The following is a 16,390-nucleotide window of genomic DNA, read 5'->3' as shown; positions in this document are numbered from 1 at the left end:
TTCCGTTTAATGTCATCGCTTTCTTTTGCCAAAAAAACTAAGAAAAAATATAATTCATAATTTTAGCTTTTGTTTTCTTTGATTTATGCGACCGGGTGTCGAAGTGTCCACAATTTGCAGGGAGTTCTGCTCGAGTGCCTTTTGTTTTCGTTGTGACCACCAAAGTGACCACCACCTCGAACCCACTTGGCCACTTGGCCGGGTTGGAAGCCATAAAAACCGAGCAACACAGGCCAAGACTCGACTGGCACAGTTGCAACAAGTTAGCGACTCGAAAGTGAAACGAAACGAGGCAAATGCAAAAAAAAAAAAAACCAACAGACTGACAGAGACTTACACTTTGTAGCGAGGAAAAGCTTGATTCGGAGTCGGGAGTAAGGAAAACAGACACCAGAAATCCCAATTAAAAAGAAAAGCGAAAATGTGCATGGAAAATCGAGTGCGAAGCGAGGCAGCAAAAAGTAAATGCGTTCAATGCACTTCGATGGGCGTGGCAACATCGGCATAGACTTCAAGTCTTGCCATACTCAGCTTTTTCTCTCTGAGTCATGGCCTAAACATTTCTGCCAAGTCTGCATAAGCAGAGGAAAATGGGGGAAAAAGGGTAGACGCATTTCTGTACAAATGCGGAAATCGTAGGTGTAGATACCAATAAGAAAAAAAACCTACAAAGCAGAGCTCAAATTATAGAGTCTTATATACTCGATGAAGAAAAGAGCCAAGTCAGCGATCAGAGGAGACTTTAATTAGCCAAAATGTATTCGTAATTTAAGCTTAATCCTTACCCTCCTTAATTATTCCTCGATTACTGTAAATGCCTTACAAAGAATTTACTTGAACCGTTCCCATCCGACAACAATTAAGTGACTCAAAGCATTCCTCCCACCTGAAAAGCGCCCACTTTCCAACCACAAGTGCAATCCAATCGAAAGAATGCAGTGTAGCTGGCCAAAATTAACATATAAAACTCATTTTTATCAATGGAGTCTCCGCCAGACGCTGGCCTCTCCTCCTTGCCTCATTCCTCTGGCACAGAACACACCCAGAAAGAGCCACAAAAGAAATACCAATGCACGATAATTGCAACAGTTTGTGGGGCGATGCTGGCAAATAATTCAAAAAAGTCAAACAAAAATGTCAACAACTTTTGCTGAGACTACCAACCAACCAACCGACCTAGCTAGCTGGTCTATAGTTCGATTTTGGTCTTACCACCACCACCACCACCCATTGACATTTAAGCCAAGTGATCTAACAAATTCAATGGAAGTTCACTTTGGTGTGGCTAGAATGTGATATTGGTTATATTTAAACTTTATTTCGAACACTGAAAATGAATATTCGGTGGAAAAAACATAAAATACACGTGCTTCATCGTTAAATTTCTTACAAAATATCAGATATCGAAACTCGATACAAAATTCCTTCGTTCTAAGAACTTTTGATTGACATTCAAAGTTTAAAAAAAGAAAAATATCGTATTTCATAATGATGGACTCAATCTTATCAAGCATCCAGTACTATAGATCAAGATATGACAGCTTCTCTAGCTGGTTACTATATGGAGGGATCTGCCGTCCAATAGAATAATGAAACAAAAGATAACAAAAAATAAAGAAACAAAATTAGTTAATTCATCCATTGGAGTTTACCGCCAAAGGTCTCAATAAAAATGCGTTGACCCTGAACTTCGTAGCGTCCCGTCCCGTTGCCAGCTGGTGTTGTATTTTATTTGATTTATGATGAGAACTTTTTTGTTTGGAGCCAAAGCCAGGCCATGTACGTACCTGGAAAGAAGAAACAAAGGAAAACGATATGAAAAATAAACTCTACATTGCTGTATAAACTAATTTGAATGTTGCACTACAAACAACAACAAGAGCACACACATAAAAAAGCGTAAACAAAAGCAAGTTTAATTATATTAACGGGCGTGAAATTAACATAAAGAGAAGACTGGGGCGGCCCGCTGGGGCAGGTTCGGTTCTTTGGGGCGTGGTTAACACATAAAGTCGGAACAAATAAAAGCTTGAATGGAACAAAGCAAGGTCGTTGGGGCTGATGATGCACTTGGTTAGAAAGAAAGTAAAAATTAACTAGTTTAGGAGGTCATTGTTAAGGAAAAGGTTTCTAGCCCAGAATTGCCTAATTCACTTCCCCGCCAGTTATTGCCCTAGTATCACTAAGCCTGTAACCACATGATAACTATCCATCAACAATCAATCAACCTTTGTAATGGAGCCAGCCCAATTGTAAACCGATATAGCACCAACCGACGTTGGGCAATCTAACCGCATCTCCAGCAGCTGTTGTTGCTGTAACAAATAACGCGGCAATTGCAGCCACAACGGGCCACCTAACTACATATAATTGCTGTTCCAATAACCCCTAACCCAGAGGCCCAAAGCTCACACACAACAGAGATGGCAGCTAGCGGCGGCAGATTGTGACTCGTGCCAACAAACAACCAGATATATTAAACTGTCAAACAAAATCATAAATAAGCCCAGTCAAGAAAACACACCCACTCTTTGAAAAGAAAAAAAAATATAAAAGAGAAACGGGCATGAGCATAGGCATGGACATTGGACGAAGGCGAATGATGAGGCACTGCCGGGAAAATCATGGAAAGCCTGTTGAGGAGGATCCAGGGGAAACACCGAATATGACTGCATATTAAATTATTGTATCTGCCCCCCCAACCTACGACTAGTTCCAAAATGTTGCTGCTGGCCGCAGCCAACCACAAACTGCAACAGCAACATCAAGAAATGCGTTCGCTGGCTGTTTTTGGTAATAAACGAAGCGTTAAACAAATTGCATTACAGCAACAAGCCAACACCACCAACGTAGAAAACACATTTTGTACAAGTATCTTTCTGATTTGTTGTTTACCATATGCAAAGCGTCATAAATGAGGTTGCCTGTTGGTAGTTGCTGTTGCTGCTGCCTTGGGCGTAATTACATCTACAGCCAAAAATGGTCAAACGAGCGAGAAAATTATCACATATGAAGCCAGTCTTTCTGCCAGCATTGTTGCCTCGCAGTGGCACAAATTAAATGCAAATTTTTTGGTTGATAAAAGCAACAAAACAACAGTATGATTACAAAATATTTCATAATCAGGAAATTAACAATGTTTTTGGTATCTTGATGGATGGAAATTAAAAATGTTGCCGATGGATATGACATTTGATAGCTTATTTGAATATTTTTGGTAAGGTTGCCGGTAATTAATGATGGCAATTTATGGAAATTTCCTTTTCCCTTTCCCTATTTGCCAGACCCAGACTCAGACCACTCCTCGAAAGCCATCACATATGCAGCAGCAACCGCAATGGGTGGAAAAACATGTTCCAGCAAACTGAAATTATAGCAAATGCCATGGACGGCTAATTTAAACACACATAAATCAATGAACGGCAAAGTCGAAGGCAACCCAGAAATCAGGAAGGTAAAATGAGTAAATTGCACAGCAATAATGGAAAATAATAATAGACTAGACCACTGGAGCTACACCATGAGTGGAAAGCTATGAGTGGAAACACGCCCTACCCACCTATGTAAAGATTAAATCACTTTCGAGAAATCAAATCATTGTCTTACAGATTCCAAAAAATTACTTTCAGCTTAACACCCCGAACTGCCAAAACGCCTAGTTTTTAAATTAAAAAAGTAGAGCAGCTTAATGTTTCCCCTCTGAGATTTACGGTGGTTTAATAGCCACTCGCCCAACTTCGTGTCGCTGGCTGACCTATACCATAAAAATTTGAAATTAATTTAAATAAAAACTTAAATTAGCTGTAAGTCATTTATAACGTCATAAAATAATTTACCGGCACCTAACAACTAATTAAATTAACCATAAAACAAGACTGAATCCGAATGCAAATCCGAGTATAAATCCATGAAACTAAATTATCATCTCTGCCATAAAATTCAGCTGCGCGAATTGCTGAGAAGTGCAATCATTAAACAGCTTACAAATGACATTGAAATTGCGCAATCCCCAACTAAATGGACACATTAGCGGCGTCCACTTGGTGGCGTTAGCGTGTGCTCCACAAAGATGTGTCTGCCTCTCGCCGGGTGTGCGTGTTCGGGTTGGGTTCCCTGCTAGTGCATCAGTACCTAGGCCTGATTGAAGGTTGAAGCCACAAGATACGCCATTAAGGCAGCCGACTGCATCTGTACAGAATCACAATTTGGGTTGCTGACTTCATTCTCCGCGCTCTCTTCGAGTTGAATGAACCGCGGAGCCTCTTAAACAACGCCCACAACTTTTGCGAGGGAGTTGGCCCGGTCTAGCTGAGCGTACATGACTAAGATTGGGTACGTTGCCGGGCGCCGAGTTCAAAGCGAGGCAGCTGTCAACAGATGGGCCAGATAAGCCAAATGGAAACCAAAAACCAAAGTCCGGAGTCTCATAATTTTCGCAAGCCGATCTTGAGCGTGGAATCTAAAATGACTGAAGAAGGTGATGCCGAAGAGAACTAACACGTATGTCCACATAATTATAAATAGATCTCCCTTACAATACAGGCTGAAATCATGCATAAATCTTTAAATATACAGTCATAAATCTCTTAAAAAGCTTGTTCTAAGTGCACCTAGATACAACGAAGCAATTTGTCATATGTCTAGCATTGAAATTATCAGTGATTTACGGAGAAGCGAAGAGGAAAATGCAGATATGTACAGGTGCATGTACAGGGAAACGAATCCAACATAGCAGCTCCACCGACCGGATGATGCTTCGTTTTCATTTCTGTTTTTCGTTTTTCGATGGCATTTATCTTGACCCGAAGGCAACGTGAAGTTTTCATGGCTCATGGCTCAAATATTGCGAGCGTCGAACTGTAAAGTTATGAAGAAGAAGCTGCCCGGGAGCGGAAGCTTGCGTTTAAGGTTATGGGCACAGGGCCAAAAGAAACTGCTGCCACAACTCACCAGTACTAGCACCATCATTATAGAGCGTCATATCGCAGCTTCAGGCCCTCAAAATACTGAATAACTTGTAAAGGGTAAATGTCTTGTATCTCGTCCAGAAGCACTGCGTCCGGCTGCGAACAACCCTTCCACAAGACGATAAGAAACGTTTTATCTTTCACACGAAAGCGGTGGAAGACTTTGTCCAACGGCAACCCTCGTTTGAGGCCATAGACCGTAGCCTTTTTCGACGGGGACATCTTCCAAGCGGGCCTTGATGGGCTTCTCCTGGAACTGCCAGAGCTGCTATTAATTCTGATGGACCTGCTTGTGGATACGGGCATTGCCGGCGTTGCTGGACTTGGCGGTTCAATTTTAACTTTATAGTTTCCGGGACCAATAGTCACCCTCCGGCGTTTCTGGACTTCGTTTTTGGTCTGGGAGACGTCAGGTGACGCCACTTCCTCTTTCATCATAGCATAACTCATTCTCCGGTGCATAGGATTCTTCAAATTCTTTGGCCACTGCACGTGCTTAGACGGTTCGCCATGTACCTGTTCCTGAGGAATCTACGACTTTAGTATCTTTTTAAGAAAAAACTTTAAAAAACAAGAAAATCAAATCGTTGCTCGTTTGATTTTTTTTTTTTTTATGTTTATAAACTAAGCTACTAGTTTGATTTCCTTGGAAGTATTTTATTCTTACGCGCATCAATGTTGAACCAATGGGCTCTTCTTTCGGAATTAAAAATGCATTTTTTTGCGCTCGTATCGACGGAGATGGGGGTTCTATTTTCACAGCTTCGTTCGTTACGTCGTTTACTGGCTTAAACATTCCGGCTTCTAAAAATCCACCCATCTTGACCACCCGATTCGACCTATCCCACTGACGAGCCTTCATTTTCAGCGAACTTAGCAAATCGCCTTCTGCTTTTTCCGTTTTGGGGGAAGATGGAAGTAATTTGGTCGGCGATGGAGACTTCTCAGTTGGGGGAAGGCACTTCGATGTAGGAGGGGGAGCCAGAGACGCTTGACGAGTCATTGATGTGTTGGACACGTTAGAAGTATTAGAGGTTTTGGACGTCTGGGTAGAATCCGATTCTGATCCGGTTGAAGACAACAAACACGATGATGAGGAGGAGCTAGAAAGGTTTCTCTCCCTAGGAGAGGTTTCCCTCTCTTTTTCTAAACTTTCCTTCACTGGAACTGAATTCCGCAGATTATCCGACTCTGGTGGCTTTAGTGGCGGCAGCATCTGCAGGGTAGATACAAGAACTTCATCGTCACTCTGCTCGCTCAAGTCCAAATCATTCAGTAATGACACTGAAAGTGGTGGAGCACTCCTTGTCTGGCTTTTGGAGCTCGAATTTTTCGCTGCAGGTTGGCTGGAAATACTGCTGCTCGCCGATGACTGACGTCTTTTTTTTGGGGATTCGAGCTTACGTTTCGAAGTCTTGGCATTGGCCATAAATGTGGACCTTGTAGCCATGGGGGGCTTCGGCGATAAGTTTAGAACATCCCTGGGAATGGCCACCGTTAAACTTTTGCCGCAGGTTTTGGTGAAAAGTTCCGCCTCGAAGTCGCAGACCATTTGTATGCAGTTGCCCAAGTTCTCCAGGGGCTCCCAAGAGTTATCTTGTTCTGGGAATCCCATCCATTTTACCAGAAGCTCGGGACGTCCGCAATTGAAGCGCTTTCCACATATCTTCTCAACCACAAACTCTACGGCGCTCCAAGTCTCAGTGGGTTTACTACTGCTGCCTGGGGCTTGGGACATCTTGGCGTTGGACCTTTCCGAAAAACGAACAGTAAACCTTCTATACACGCCACCTCTGATTGTTTTTCACCGGCATATGAAATGGAAACAAGAGAAAACAAAAACACAAAAATGGCGGAATGCTTCTATCGTGGGAGGGGGCTGCCAACTCACTAAATGTGTAGGCATTAGGGGTGGACCTCTCTTATAATGCAAATATCTAACAGATAATTGTCGTTTCAAATTGGTAGCTTGCCTTTGTTTTCCATTTGACTGTGCAAAAAGCGTTGTCTCAAAGTTGGCAACATGCACCGCACAGTCTTTCATGTTATCCATTGGTTCCCAGGTGGTTTCCGACCGCGGAAAGCCCACCCATTGAACCAGAACTTGAGGACGTCCACCCAAGAATCGCTTCCCAAGGACTTTCTCCACAAAAAACTCCACAGGCTGACTTCCATTATGGGTTGGGATATGATTGGAGGGAATGCTTCTCCCAGAGTCCTGAGTCCTACGTTTCCCGGTTGTGGGCTTAAAAAAATCACTCAACATCATACATACAATAATTTTATCACAAATGTACTATGGTCCTGCCACGCATCCAAAAAAGAAAGCACAGCGACGCTAGAGATGGACTGTCGTAAAAAACTATCGAATCTTAAAGATCTTTTTCATCTTTATCGTTTTTCATTTTTCAATTATCCCAAAAAGTGTATCAAAGATTCAATTTCCAAAAAAAAAAACTACAGTAGAAGTTTTAGGAACAAACAAGATACCTTTATTGGCATAAATAGTTTTAATTTTATACATTAAGGCTTAAATTTTAAGTGAATATGTACATGTAAGGTCCGCGCATTTGGCTAAAACATTTTTGAAACTTCATCATTCGGAGATAAAAAGGCTTTTGATAGTAGCCTATTCTTGACGGGCGTTGGCCCTCTCGAAAAGTTGAGCCTCAAAGTCGGCTAAGAGTCTCATACAGTTTCCCATGTTCACCATGGGTTCCCATGTGCTTTCACATATTGGAAATCCAACCCATTTTACCAGAACTTGTGGATGACCACGTACAAAGCGCTTTCCAATGATTTTTTCTACAACAAACTCATTGGACTCCGATCCATTGTTTTTATTTGCCCTGGAGTTTGGTTTCATTTTTCCAGAGGATAACCTTTTTTCATGAATGGAAAGCACAGATTCTATATATGTTTACGGATAATAAAGTTTTGACTGCTAGTGGTGGCCAAATGTTTATATGATATATCGATCGGATCATTAATGATTGATTTACTATTTTTAAATCTGTTTAAAAATATTATAAGTTTTTTAAAAATATTTATAGTTATAAATGTTAAAAAGTTATAATTGAGAAAAACTCATCAATAATGTCTTTTAAAATACAGAATTTTAACTACGATAAATAAATCTATCTATATATATTCCTACATATATCGATATTTAATCAGTGGTTACACACCATAAGTTCAAAAGCTCCTATTATAACTGCCAAAAATACCGGAATTCGGTTTAAATGGTTTTTACAAGCAGCTAGTCGAATTTTTGAGTTTTTGGAGTGGAAATCCAGAGATCAAGGAACTTGATCTAGCAAAATTGTCGCAAAAACATCTATTGGAGTAGGACTGACTGAAGAATGTTAGCAATGCCTATTAACTATTTTCAAGACATTGCTCCTTTTCATACAAAGTTGACCATTATATAAAAGGCCGCTGGCCAGGCTGGTATTGCACCTGTTTTTGTTTTACTTTTATGTTTCGCCAATGGCCAAAAACGTGTTTTACTGTCGAGTGCAAGTAACCTGAGCGGAAATAATATCTGAGCTCTGTGGAAATGGGAATGTATTTTAATTGGCCATCGGCTAAAACTTTGCTTTTCTTTTCAGGCCACAAAAATCGCACATTGTCTATGCAAATTTTAGTGCCTTGGATTTTCACTGCAATAATGTTCGAGGCGAATCGGACAACAATGTCATTGGCATGTTTCTCATCATTATGGCGCACAGAAAATGCCAAATTACACGAGTATATGTATCTAACGAAGCAATTATTTTTACAGAGTGTGCATCTGGGCAGGAGATTTATTCATTGAAATAAACCCGAAGAAATGCGTCACGTTTGGCCGGCCAGTTCAGAGGAGAAAAGCAACGTTACGACTGTGTGACAGTTTGAAAAAAGTGTAGAGATTTTGGACCCAACATGCTTTCGGATTTGAATTTGTATTTATGCTCTTGTACAGGCAAAACCCCAAAAACGAGAAAGGATAAGTTTAAAAGCTTTATTTAATCATAAACTTTTAGTTTAATAAAAGTCTATTTTCAGTTTATAAAGTTGGAATTGCTAAGAACGATTTGGATTGAATTTTATTGGAGTTACAAAAAAATTCGAGTTGAATATGTCGGATCGTAAAAGTCAGCCAACCTGTTGCCGTTACTGTTATGATTTCGAGCGCAAAACTTGTGCCGCAACTTCGCCATGTGCACATACTCGTACATTTCTTTCACTTTCTTTCGGCGCAACGGCAGTGGCGGCGAATTTATTTTAATTCGATAGAGTTAACAACTCGGTACATGGCGGAATAAAAGTGAAATTGACGACAACAAGGGCAGCGCTGAAGGGCCTTTCGGGGGTCTGAGCTTTCAAAGTCAAGCCCGGCTTCACTTTCGTTTTCATCGCCATATTACAAAATAACCGAAAGATACATCTGCATACATGTGTATATATTTAGTATTTAGTGTTTAATTTGCATAGTGGACCGCCAGAAACTCGAAACTTGTTTTCCCATTCTGCTGTTTGTTGTTTTGTGCCCCCAACACGCGCGACAAAAATTTTTCTGCATACAAAAATGCTGCTAGCGGATTTCCATAAGTTGTATTTCTTGATTTCTGCCATGAAATGATTTAAGTTAATATATATATATGTGAGTTCCATGGCGATATAGCTCCATAGAAATGGTGCTTCGCTGCGTACGGTGTGATCATCGCTTCATTAGCAAGTTAATTTTATTAACTCTGCTTTTGTCTCACTCACCGGTTTTTTTATAAGGTCTCAAAATATTTGGTTTCGGATTGCGCATCCACTGGCCAATAGAAAGGTTGCCTATTGATGTCTTATGTAATAGATTTTGTTTTAATTTGTTTGTTTTTTCCGAACCTTTGTACTCCTTGAATGTGCCTTTGGTGCTAATTAATTGAAATGAGTCCCCCGGAGAGATTAAGATATTATGTCAATCGCCGTGACACTTTCGCAGGTTTAGTGACTCAAGATGTAAGGCGATTTTATCGCAGAACCACTTAGGATATCTGTGCCAAGAACTCTTTTAACATCGATTCCCTTTAACTTTCGAACAGTTAACCCAATATTTGCGCAGGTCTTGCAGACGACTAAATGTTTATTGACATTTACTGACATTTTAACACACACCAGCCAGACACTTGAGGGAAATAACCCAGTCATGCCGAGTCGGTGCAGAAGCAGTCGTAAAAAGGTTGCCCAAAAAGGCCAAAAACCGTCAACATTTGCCAGGCAAAATACTGAGTGCCCCGAGGGGCTGAAACAAAAATCAACTGCAGGTGCAACCAAATTGGAGACTGACAGTTGGTCAAATATCTATTTGTCTGAACATTTTTTGACATCAGTGGCACTTTTTGGTTAGATCTTTCACTGTTAGCCGTCATCTACTAATTCTCCGGAAGTTTCGGACGTGTTTTTGTTTTTTCTTGAGCTTTATTACTAAGCATCCGTTTCATTTTTCGTGACAATCCAGCACCAAGTTAGCTTTAATTTGAAGATTTTAATTTTAAACACGCATTTACGGTTGTCGTTCTTTTGATTTCAGACCTTCGGAGAGTTCCGGCTTGTAAAGTACACCGAGAAAACGATCCCACGGCTTAAAAGAGCCGCCATCGTCGCCACAATCGAGATAAATTAGCATGGAGTGAATCAGACGAGATTTTTTTGGGTATTTCTTGGCTCTGGGTTTTCGGATTTCTTCAGCATCGCAGCTCTTAATGAAACCAAAAATTGTGCCCAGAGATAAACACAAATGTCAGAGAATATGAATATGAGTTAAATTAAGTTTTTTGTTTTCTTGTGCTGCATAAACATCGTAAAATAAAAATCATATGTAAAACTCACTCACCTTGTGCGCTGACGAACTCCGAGCCGAAGAAGCCGCAGCAGATGGTGACGAAGAAAAAGAAGCTGCTGCGTCTGCGTACCAGCGACGCCGGCTTCATCTTGCCAGACATTTTCGTTACTCTCGTAAAAACCTTATCCAAAATGGTTGTTGGTTTGTAATTTGCAATTTGACTGGTTTCTTATTAATATATGTTTTTTTAGCTTTTTGTTTTGCTTTTAGCGTTTTGTAAATTATCGATAAATTATTTGTTGTCCAGTATTTGCATTTTGTTGTTTTTGGCTTTTATTTTTTGGATAAATTTGCTGACAAAACTTTTTAGTCAAGACGGGGGAATTTTGTATTTTTTTGTGATGCTGTCGGACGGGTTTCTACTGAAAGGCATTCAAAACATTTAGCGAACAGCCCGCTTACCGTTAAAATATAATTAATAATAATGTGATTTCTTTCTCTTTGTTGGCTTTTTCAGCGCTTATTTGTTCGCTCTTCTAAATGGAAAAGTTCAAGGCTAAAACGCCAACGGTGCGTATGATGGATAACTAGAATTGTGTGTGAGTAGGCTAAGTTCTCAAAATGGTTAATGACATTGGTATGTTCGCCGGCGTTAAAAGGTTTTTTTTCTACATGGTACAGAACTCCTGATCCAATGATAAGAAGGTATTCTTAGAAATTTTTAAAACAAATGTACGTGATATAAATCTTTCTGGAAATCTCTCTACCGACAGACCGCAAGTTTTTATTTATTTTTTTTTTACCCCAATTAGTCATTGATTATTTATTTGTACATCTTAAACTGTTTTTGAATGTTTATACTTTTTAATGACATTTATTCCGCGGTGGTTTTGCCAAGTTTCGTTTGTTTTTTTTGTGCTCCTCCAGCACGCGAACAAAAAACTTCCCAATAAATTTTCACTTGTTGCTCTCGAGCGCTCTGTCAAAAAATAATGGCAACATTCACCTTGAATCTGTCTTTGCTATATAAACACGAAAGCATATAATATATCTTGGGCTGGAGGTTCACTTTTTTGTATGTTTGCATTGGCTGTTTTTTTCTTAAATATAAAATTTTTTTAATTTTTTATGTGATTTTTTCTTTGATTAGTTTGTGGCTGTAATTTCTACTTGTCTTTTGTTGTTTCAGTGGCTTGGGCAGGTGAGAGGGAAAACTTCTGGAAAATATTGCATTTTATCAGCCAATGACCTTGGCTTCACGTAATTAAAAAATTAATAATTCTTTATGAAGTCTTTGAAATAACTTTGCCGCACAGTTCTTATGCATTTATGGCAGTTTCTAATTGGAGGCCAGCCGGGGGGTAAAGCTTTATGTTAATTCAACACTCAAGAATCTCAATGCTACCATATGCTTAGGCGGATGGTAAATTAATTCGCGGTTTGGGGAAAACGAGTGCACTGGGTCTAGATCCGGTACGCACACTAGAGCTTTGTTTCACGATAATCCATGCAAAAAAATTAAAAAGGCTTTCGATCCAAAGTGAAATTTTCCACAATTGATTTGGGGGGAGGTGGGCGATGTTTCTTATTTCCAGAAAGATTAGGCGGGAAGGGGGGTATGGGGCGGTGTCGCGGTCACTTTTTTATGACGCGGCGACGAGACAACGGTAATGCAAAATTACGCGCTTTGCATACGTAAAGACAAAAAGACGATTATCCCGAAAAGCGTTGACCGAACACCGAAATTCAAATCGAATCCCGCCTGACGGCAAATGTCTTTAACGCACTTGCTCCCTGCAGAGAAAGAGAGGCATTTGACCGGATAGACAGAGATGGATAGTCCACACGGCTCACTTACATATCACCCACTTGACGGTATTGTTTTGGTTACAATTGAAAAACATTCACTTGGCCAAAATGATCAGCACGGCGACCGGACCAACCGGCGGCAACAACCAAACGGAGACGCGTTTCGAATGGAACTGAAGAATGGCACCGAAGGCGGCCAAAGCCGGAGCGATGGCTAAAACACGTTTTAAGCCAAGACACTTGTCGAGAGCCGCTCACTGCCGGAGAGCAAGAGCGAGCGTAAGCGGTAAGCGGCTGTCTAAGCGCGAGCGCGTGGCAGCTGTTGTCGTCTACATTAGGCCAAGAGACTTTTAAGCCAGAAATGAGCATTGGGAGTTGGTCTTGAAGACGTGATTCAGTGGTTCATTTTTGGGTAAAATTTTTTTCTAGGAAGGTATTTCTATAAGTATCCTAATGTTACAGGTGCTGTAAGCCTTCTGAAAATTGTTATCAGAATCTTATAGTACTTTAGAAAGTACTAACTTTCCAGAAATCTTTCTTACCATAGAGAGACTTTTAAATACCTAATATTATATAATTAATAAAAATTTTTGGAAAAACATTAATTATAAGTATTTTTTTTGACAATAATAAAAATATAAAAACAAAAGCATATACTACAAAGTGTTTTGCCATTCACTCCTTTTAAATGGAAATAATATTCACGTTCAAATTACTTTGCGGCAAAAAACTCATTTAATTTTTATTTCGTACAACGAACCAGTTTACATGGAGAGCCCTCTGCTGGATTTTACTTCAAGCTTTATTTTACTGACTTGGCTAAAAGCAAGACTTGGCCGAAACCAGCAAAAGCTTAAGAGGAAAGCTCCACTGTCGTTATTATTTAAAAGAAAAAATAAGCAAGCTCAGAGGTTTAAAGAAACTGGTTGCAGATTCAGAAAATGACGCATAAAGAGTCAAAATAAATTTAGAAACTAAACTTTAAGATTTAATTCCTAAAGTTAGAAACCAATTAATCAATTATAAACTCCAGCATCAAGTTAGAATTCCAAGTTATCCCAAACAAACGTGTACCGCTTCGGGTCGATTGACTTATCAGACCTAATTTGGGCCAAGCTGAGAGTCCTTGCAAATTAGGTCGATTTCCCCATATCATATGTCATGGCCCAAATCGTGCGGTTTTACCCACTTTAAGTCAAATCTCGAGCAGAGCAAATAAATTACAAAGCCAAACAGCCCAGCGATGCGAGGAGTGAAACCTTTCATTGACGATAGATGTTCTCCTGCCCTGCCATAAAGCTTTATTGTTGCGACGCGTACAGGGTGTGGACTGTGGTAGGGTGGTAGGGAATCCTGCCAAGATTGGCATGCGACCAAGTGTGGCAATCGAAGGGGGTTAACGGGGTTGGACTAGCACTAAGAGAAAGGGTGAAAGTGCCTTCCGGGCACGGGCATCGATTGTAGGGGCCAACACTGCGTATACGTGATATAAGCGCAACACAACGAGACTGCAAATATGCAAATGATGCGATGTGACAGCGACAACTGTGCAGTAAGTTGGGTGCGTATGTAATCGCCTGAAGTCAGATCCTGAAAGAATGTGAAGCATATACAGATGGTACGTAAGCTGGCAACCCAGCTGTCCGTCCACCTGTAGCCTCCAAAGTAAGCAATATGCCAAGTGCCAGTCTATTTGTTCTGTCGGCTGCTTTTGATATTTTTAATCTATTCGCAGAAGCCAGCAGCTGCCACTGACAACACAATTTTCGCGCAATTTCACAATCGCCGAGCGCACAGAACCCATTCTCAGCGAAAATATGTAAGAAAATACTTTGCCGTTGACATTATTGTGTCAGTTATCCGACTTTCTTATCAACTCTCTCTTCGTTTTTGAAGCTGGCTTAAATTATTAATGGGATCATCTTGTGAGTTTTTGACCTTGCTGGGATTTACTCGAAATTTGCCTTTGTTATTATTTGGCAGCACTCCACGAGCTCTCTAGGTTTTATTTATTACTTTTAGAGTCAACTTGAACTCTAGCCTTTTGCCCAAAAAAATATATATGTGAGAACCGCAGCCGTGCAGTCGACTGGAAAAAATATATTTTAGAACAAAAGTTGGAAGCTTAAAATTCACTTGTGGTTAGGGACAACTTTCCTTTTTGTTTTATTTTCCTTTGAAATTTGATATTTAAATTTGGTTAGCTGAAATTTGGTTATTACATTCTTTAACCTGCATATTATGAAGCATATTCTACTTAACTTATTTTAAGTATACGTTTTTATGCTTGGGATTAAGTTTTGGAAGAAAAATCTTAATGAAAACAACAAGGAATCTCTGTGTTGCACACGTTTGGTAAAAATCATAGGAGGGTCTAGGGAATAAAAACGTTCGAAATGTGAAACCACAAAAGCAAGAATATTCACATTTCCATGCCTTGTTAAAATGTCGATAAAACGTGATGTTGCCGAAAAACACATGTGAACCATTGAAATGTCATAACTTTAAATACGAGAAAATTCAAACAACGGAGAGATTCATGAGGGTTTACCACAGACACGTACTTAAGGCACAATTCAGTTGGCGATTCGTCATTATTTTGCATCCAAGGGACCGGAAACGGAAGCAAAATCAAGAGCAAGAACAACACTCAACCCAGCTCAACTTTCTTCTTCGACACTGGACGCCTCAAATGTTGGCTTAGAAGTTTCAAAGTTTCTGAGTTGTTATTGTGGGGTCGAGTCCGACGTAATTTCGAAAGTGTTCTCCACTGCAGCTGCCGAAGGAAAGCCATAAATGAAGGCTCCTTCTCATTTTTGACCGCATTTTCCCGCTGATAAATGAGGAGTCCATGATTTAGCCAAAAGTTGTCAGCGCAATTTCTGTTGTTTGTTCTTCACGTTGCGGCAACAATGTCAGGCCATCTGAAAATTTCTATGGAAAAGAAAACGGATGGCAAAAATTGTTGCGTTTTACCCTCATTTTACTATACGACATTCAAAGAGCTCTAAAAATACGCTTAAAGGGTAAACTTTTAACCATATGTCCCATATTTGCTTTACGACTTCTGTGGTCATGTTGTCTGAAAAGTTTCCTGGAGCCACAAAAGTTGAAAGAATTTAATATTAAAGTCTTGAATAAGGCCTAGAATAAGGTGTAGATAAATATAATCAATAGTTGCATACCAGCTGTCAATCTAACACTTCGAGCTATACTTCCCTAACCCTAATCCCAGCGAGAAATCCCTCTGAAATCATCTGAAATGACGAAATTGCTCCGCTGACTATGGCTAATTTGATTGAAAAGGGTTCGCCGGGCAACAGCAAACAAATAAAATCAACGAAACGAAAAAAAGAATTATTTGATCAGAGCTCAAAAGTTCGCCATTTCGACGCCATTCGTTTTTTAGGCCACAGGCTTTCCCGACCAGCATTTTGGGGGAAATAAGAACTTTCATTGGATGTTGAAATTAATTAGAAGTGCCAGTTTGGTTCTAAACTCTGGAGTCTGAAGTGCCCCCAATTTTGAATAAACAGAAAAAACGCTTCAATGACTTTAGGTTCAAAAAATTCTAATAAAATGGCTCTTGGCTGACCTTTCTTTAAGCCAAGGGACTTATTGAAACTTTTCGAGAGATTTCTTGATAGATTAAAGCTCTGAAATGTCTGACAATTTGTTAAAGTTACATTAGTCAGAATTAAAACTTTTAAATATATATATTTTTTACAACTAATTAGGATCTTTTGTATAAAATTCAAATTATACATTTTAAGAGTATGTAATTTGTTAAAAACCTTGA

General features: G+C 39.8%; 3 protein-coding genes across 12 annotated transcripts in view; all 3 read right to left on the bottom strand.

Moving 5' to 3' along the window:
- LOC6496082 (mucin-19) overlaps positions 1-12,942 on the bottom strand; it is a 34,630-nt gene extending 21,688 nt beyond the window's left edge. Inside the window, exons 1-2 of one of the 4 annotated variants that reach the window (XM_044715424.1) lie at positions 12,652-12,942; positions 10,834-11,201 (exon numbers count right to left, since the gene is read on the bottom strand). In XM_044715424.1, the coding sequence (XP_044571359.1) occupies positions 10,834-10,942 (109 nt within the window). In that variant the 5' untranslated portion in view covers positions 10,943-11,201; positions 12,652-12,942. Of the gene's footprint in view, positions 1-10,833 lie in introns of all 4 variants that reach the window. The other 3 variants (XM_044715422.1, XM_044715423.1, XM_001960146.4) reach the window with 3 other exon arrangements.
- LOC6508048 (M-phase phosphoprotein 8) lies at positions 1,299-7,287 on the bottom strand. Of its 7 annotated transcripts, none has more exons than XR_004309851.2 (5): positions 6,941-7,285; positions 5,635-6,760; positions 4,951-5,489; positions 4,668-4,896; positions 1,299-1,787 (listed from the first exon to the last, which is right to left on the bottom strand). XR_004309851.2 is itself a non-coding variant. In XM_032450241.2 (4 exons), the coding sequence occupies exons 1-3, from the start codon at positions 7,234-7,236 to the stop codon at positions 4,968-4,970; spliced, it is 1,938 nt and encodes a 645-aa protein (XP_032306132.1). In that variant the 5' UTR covers positions 7,237-7,287; the 3' UTR covers positions 1,299-1,787; positions 4,951-4,967. The 7 variants fall into 7 exon arrangements, 3 of the variants coding, with proteins under 3 accessions (XP_032306132.1, XP_032306131.1, XP_001960180.2); XR_004309852.2 differs by having other exon boundaries at positions 4,668-4,879; XR_006507239.1 differs by having other exon boundaries at positions 4,700-4,879.
- Positions 7,437-7,949, bottom strand: LOC6502575 (chromobox protein homolog 3). The gene has a single exon (XM_001960143.4). It carries the CDS (start codon positions 7,831-7,833, stop codon positions 7,597-7,599), a length of 237 nt encoding a protein of 78 aa, XP_001960179.1. The 5' UTR covers positions 7,834-7,949; the 3' UTR covers positions 7,437-7,596.
- Positions 12,943-16,390: the final 3,448 nt, after the last annotated feature.

Source organism: Drosophila ananassae, chromosome 3L (assembly GCF_017639315.1).
Source record: "Drosophila ananassae strain 14024-0371.13 chromosome 3L, ASM1763931v2, whole genome shotgun sequence".
NCBI classification, from domain to species: Eukaryota; Metazoa; Arthropoda; class Insecta; order Diptera; family Drosophilidae; genus Drosophila; species Drosophila ananassae.
This window is presented reverse-complemented; position numbering and strand designations above follow the sequence as displayed.

What these genes read in the sequence shown, in the direction of transcription:
- LOC6508048 (XM_032450240.2), bottom strand. Translation starts at nt 7,236, where the DNA reads ATGATGTTGAGTGATTTTTTTAAGCCCACAACCGGGAAACGTAGGACT. An exon ending in CAGTCAAATGGAAAACAAAG is followed by an intron (nt 6,761 to 6,940) that starts GCAAGCTACCAA and finishes AAAAACAATCAG; the next exon opens with AGGTGGCGTGTATAGAAGGT. An exon ending in TTGGTTCAACATTGATGCGC is followed by an intron (nt 5,490 to 5,634) that starts GTAAGAATAAAA and finishes TAGATTCCTCAG; the next exon opens with GAACAGGTACATGGCGAACC.
- LOC6502575 (XM_001960143.4), bottom strand. Translation starts at nt 7,833, where the DNA reads ATGAAACCAAACTCCAGGGCAAATAAAAACAATGGATCGGAGTCCAAT.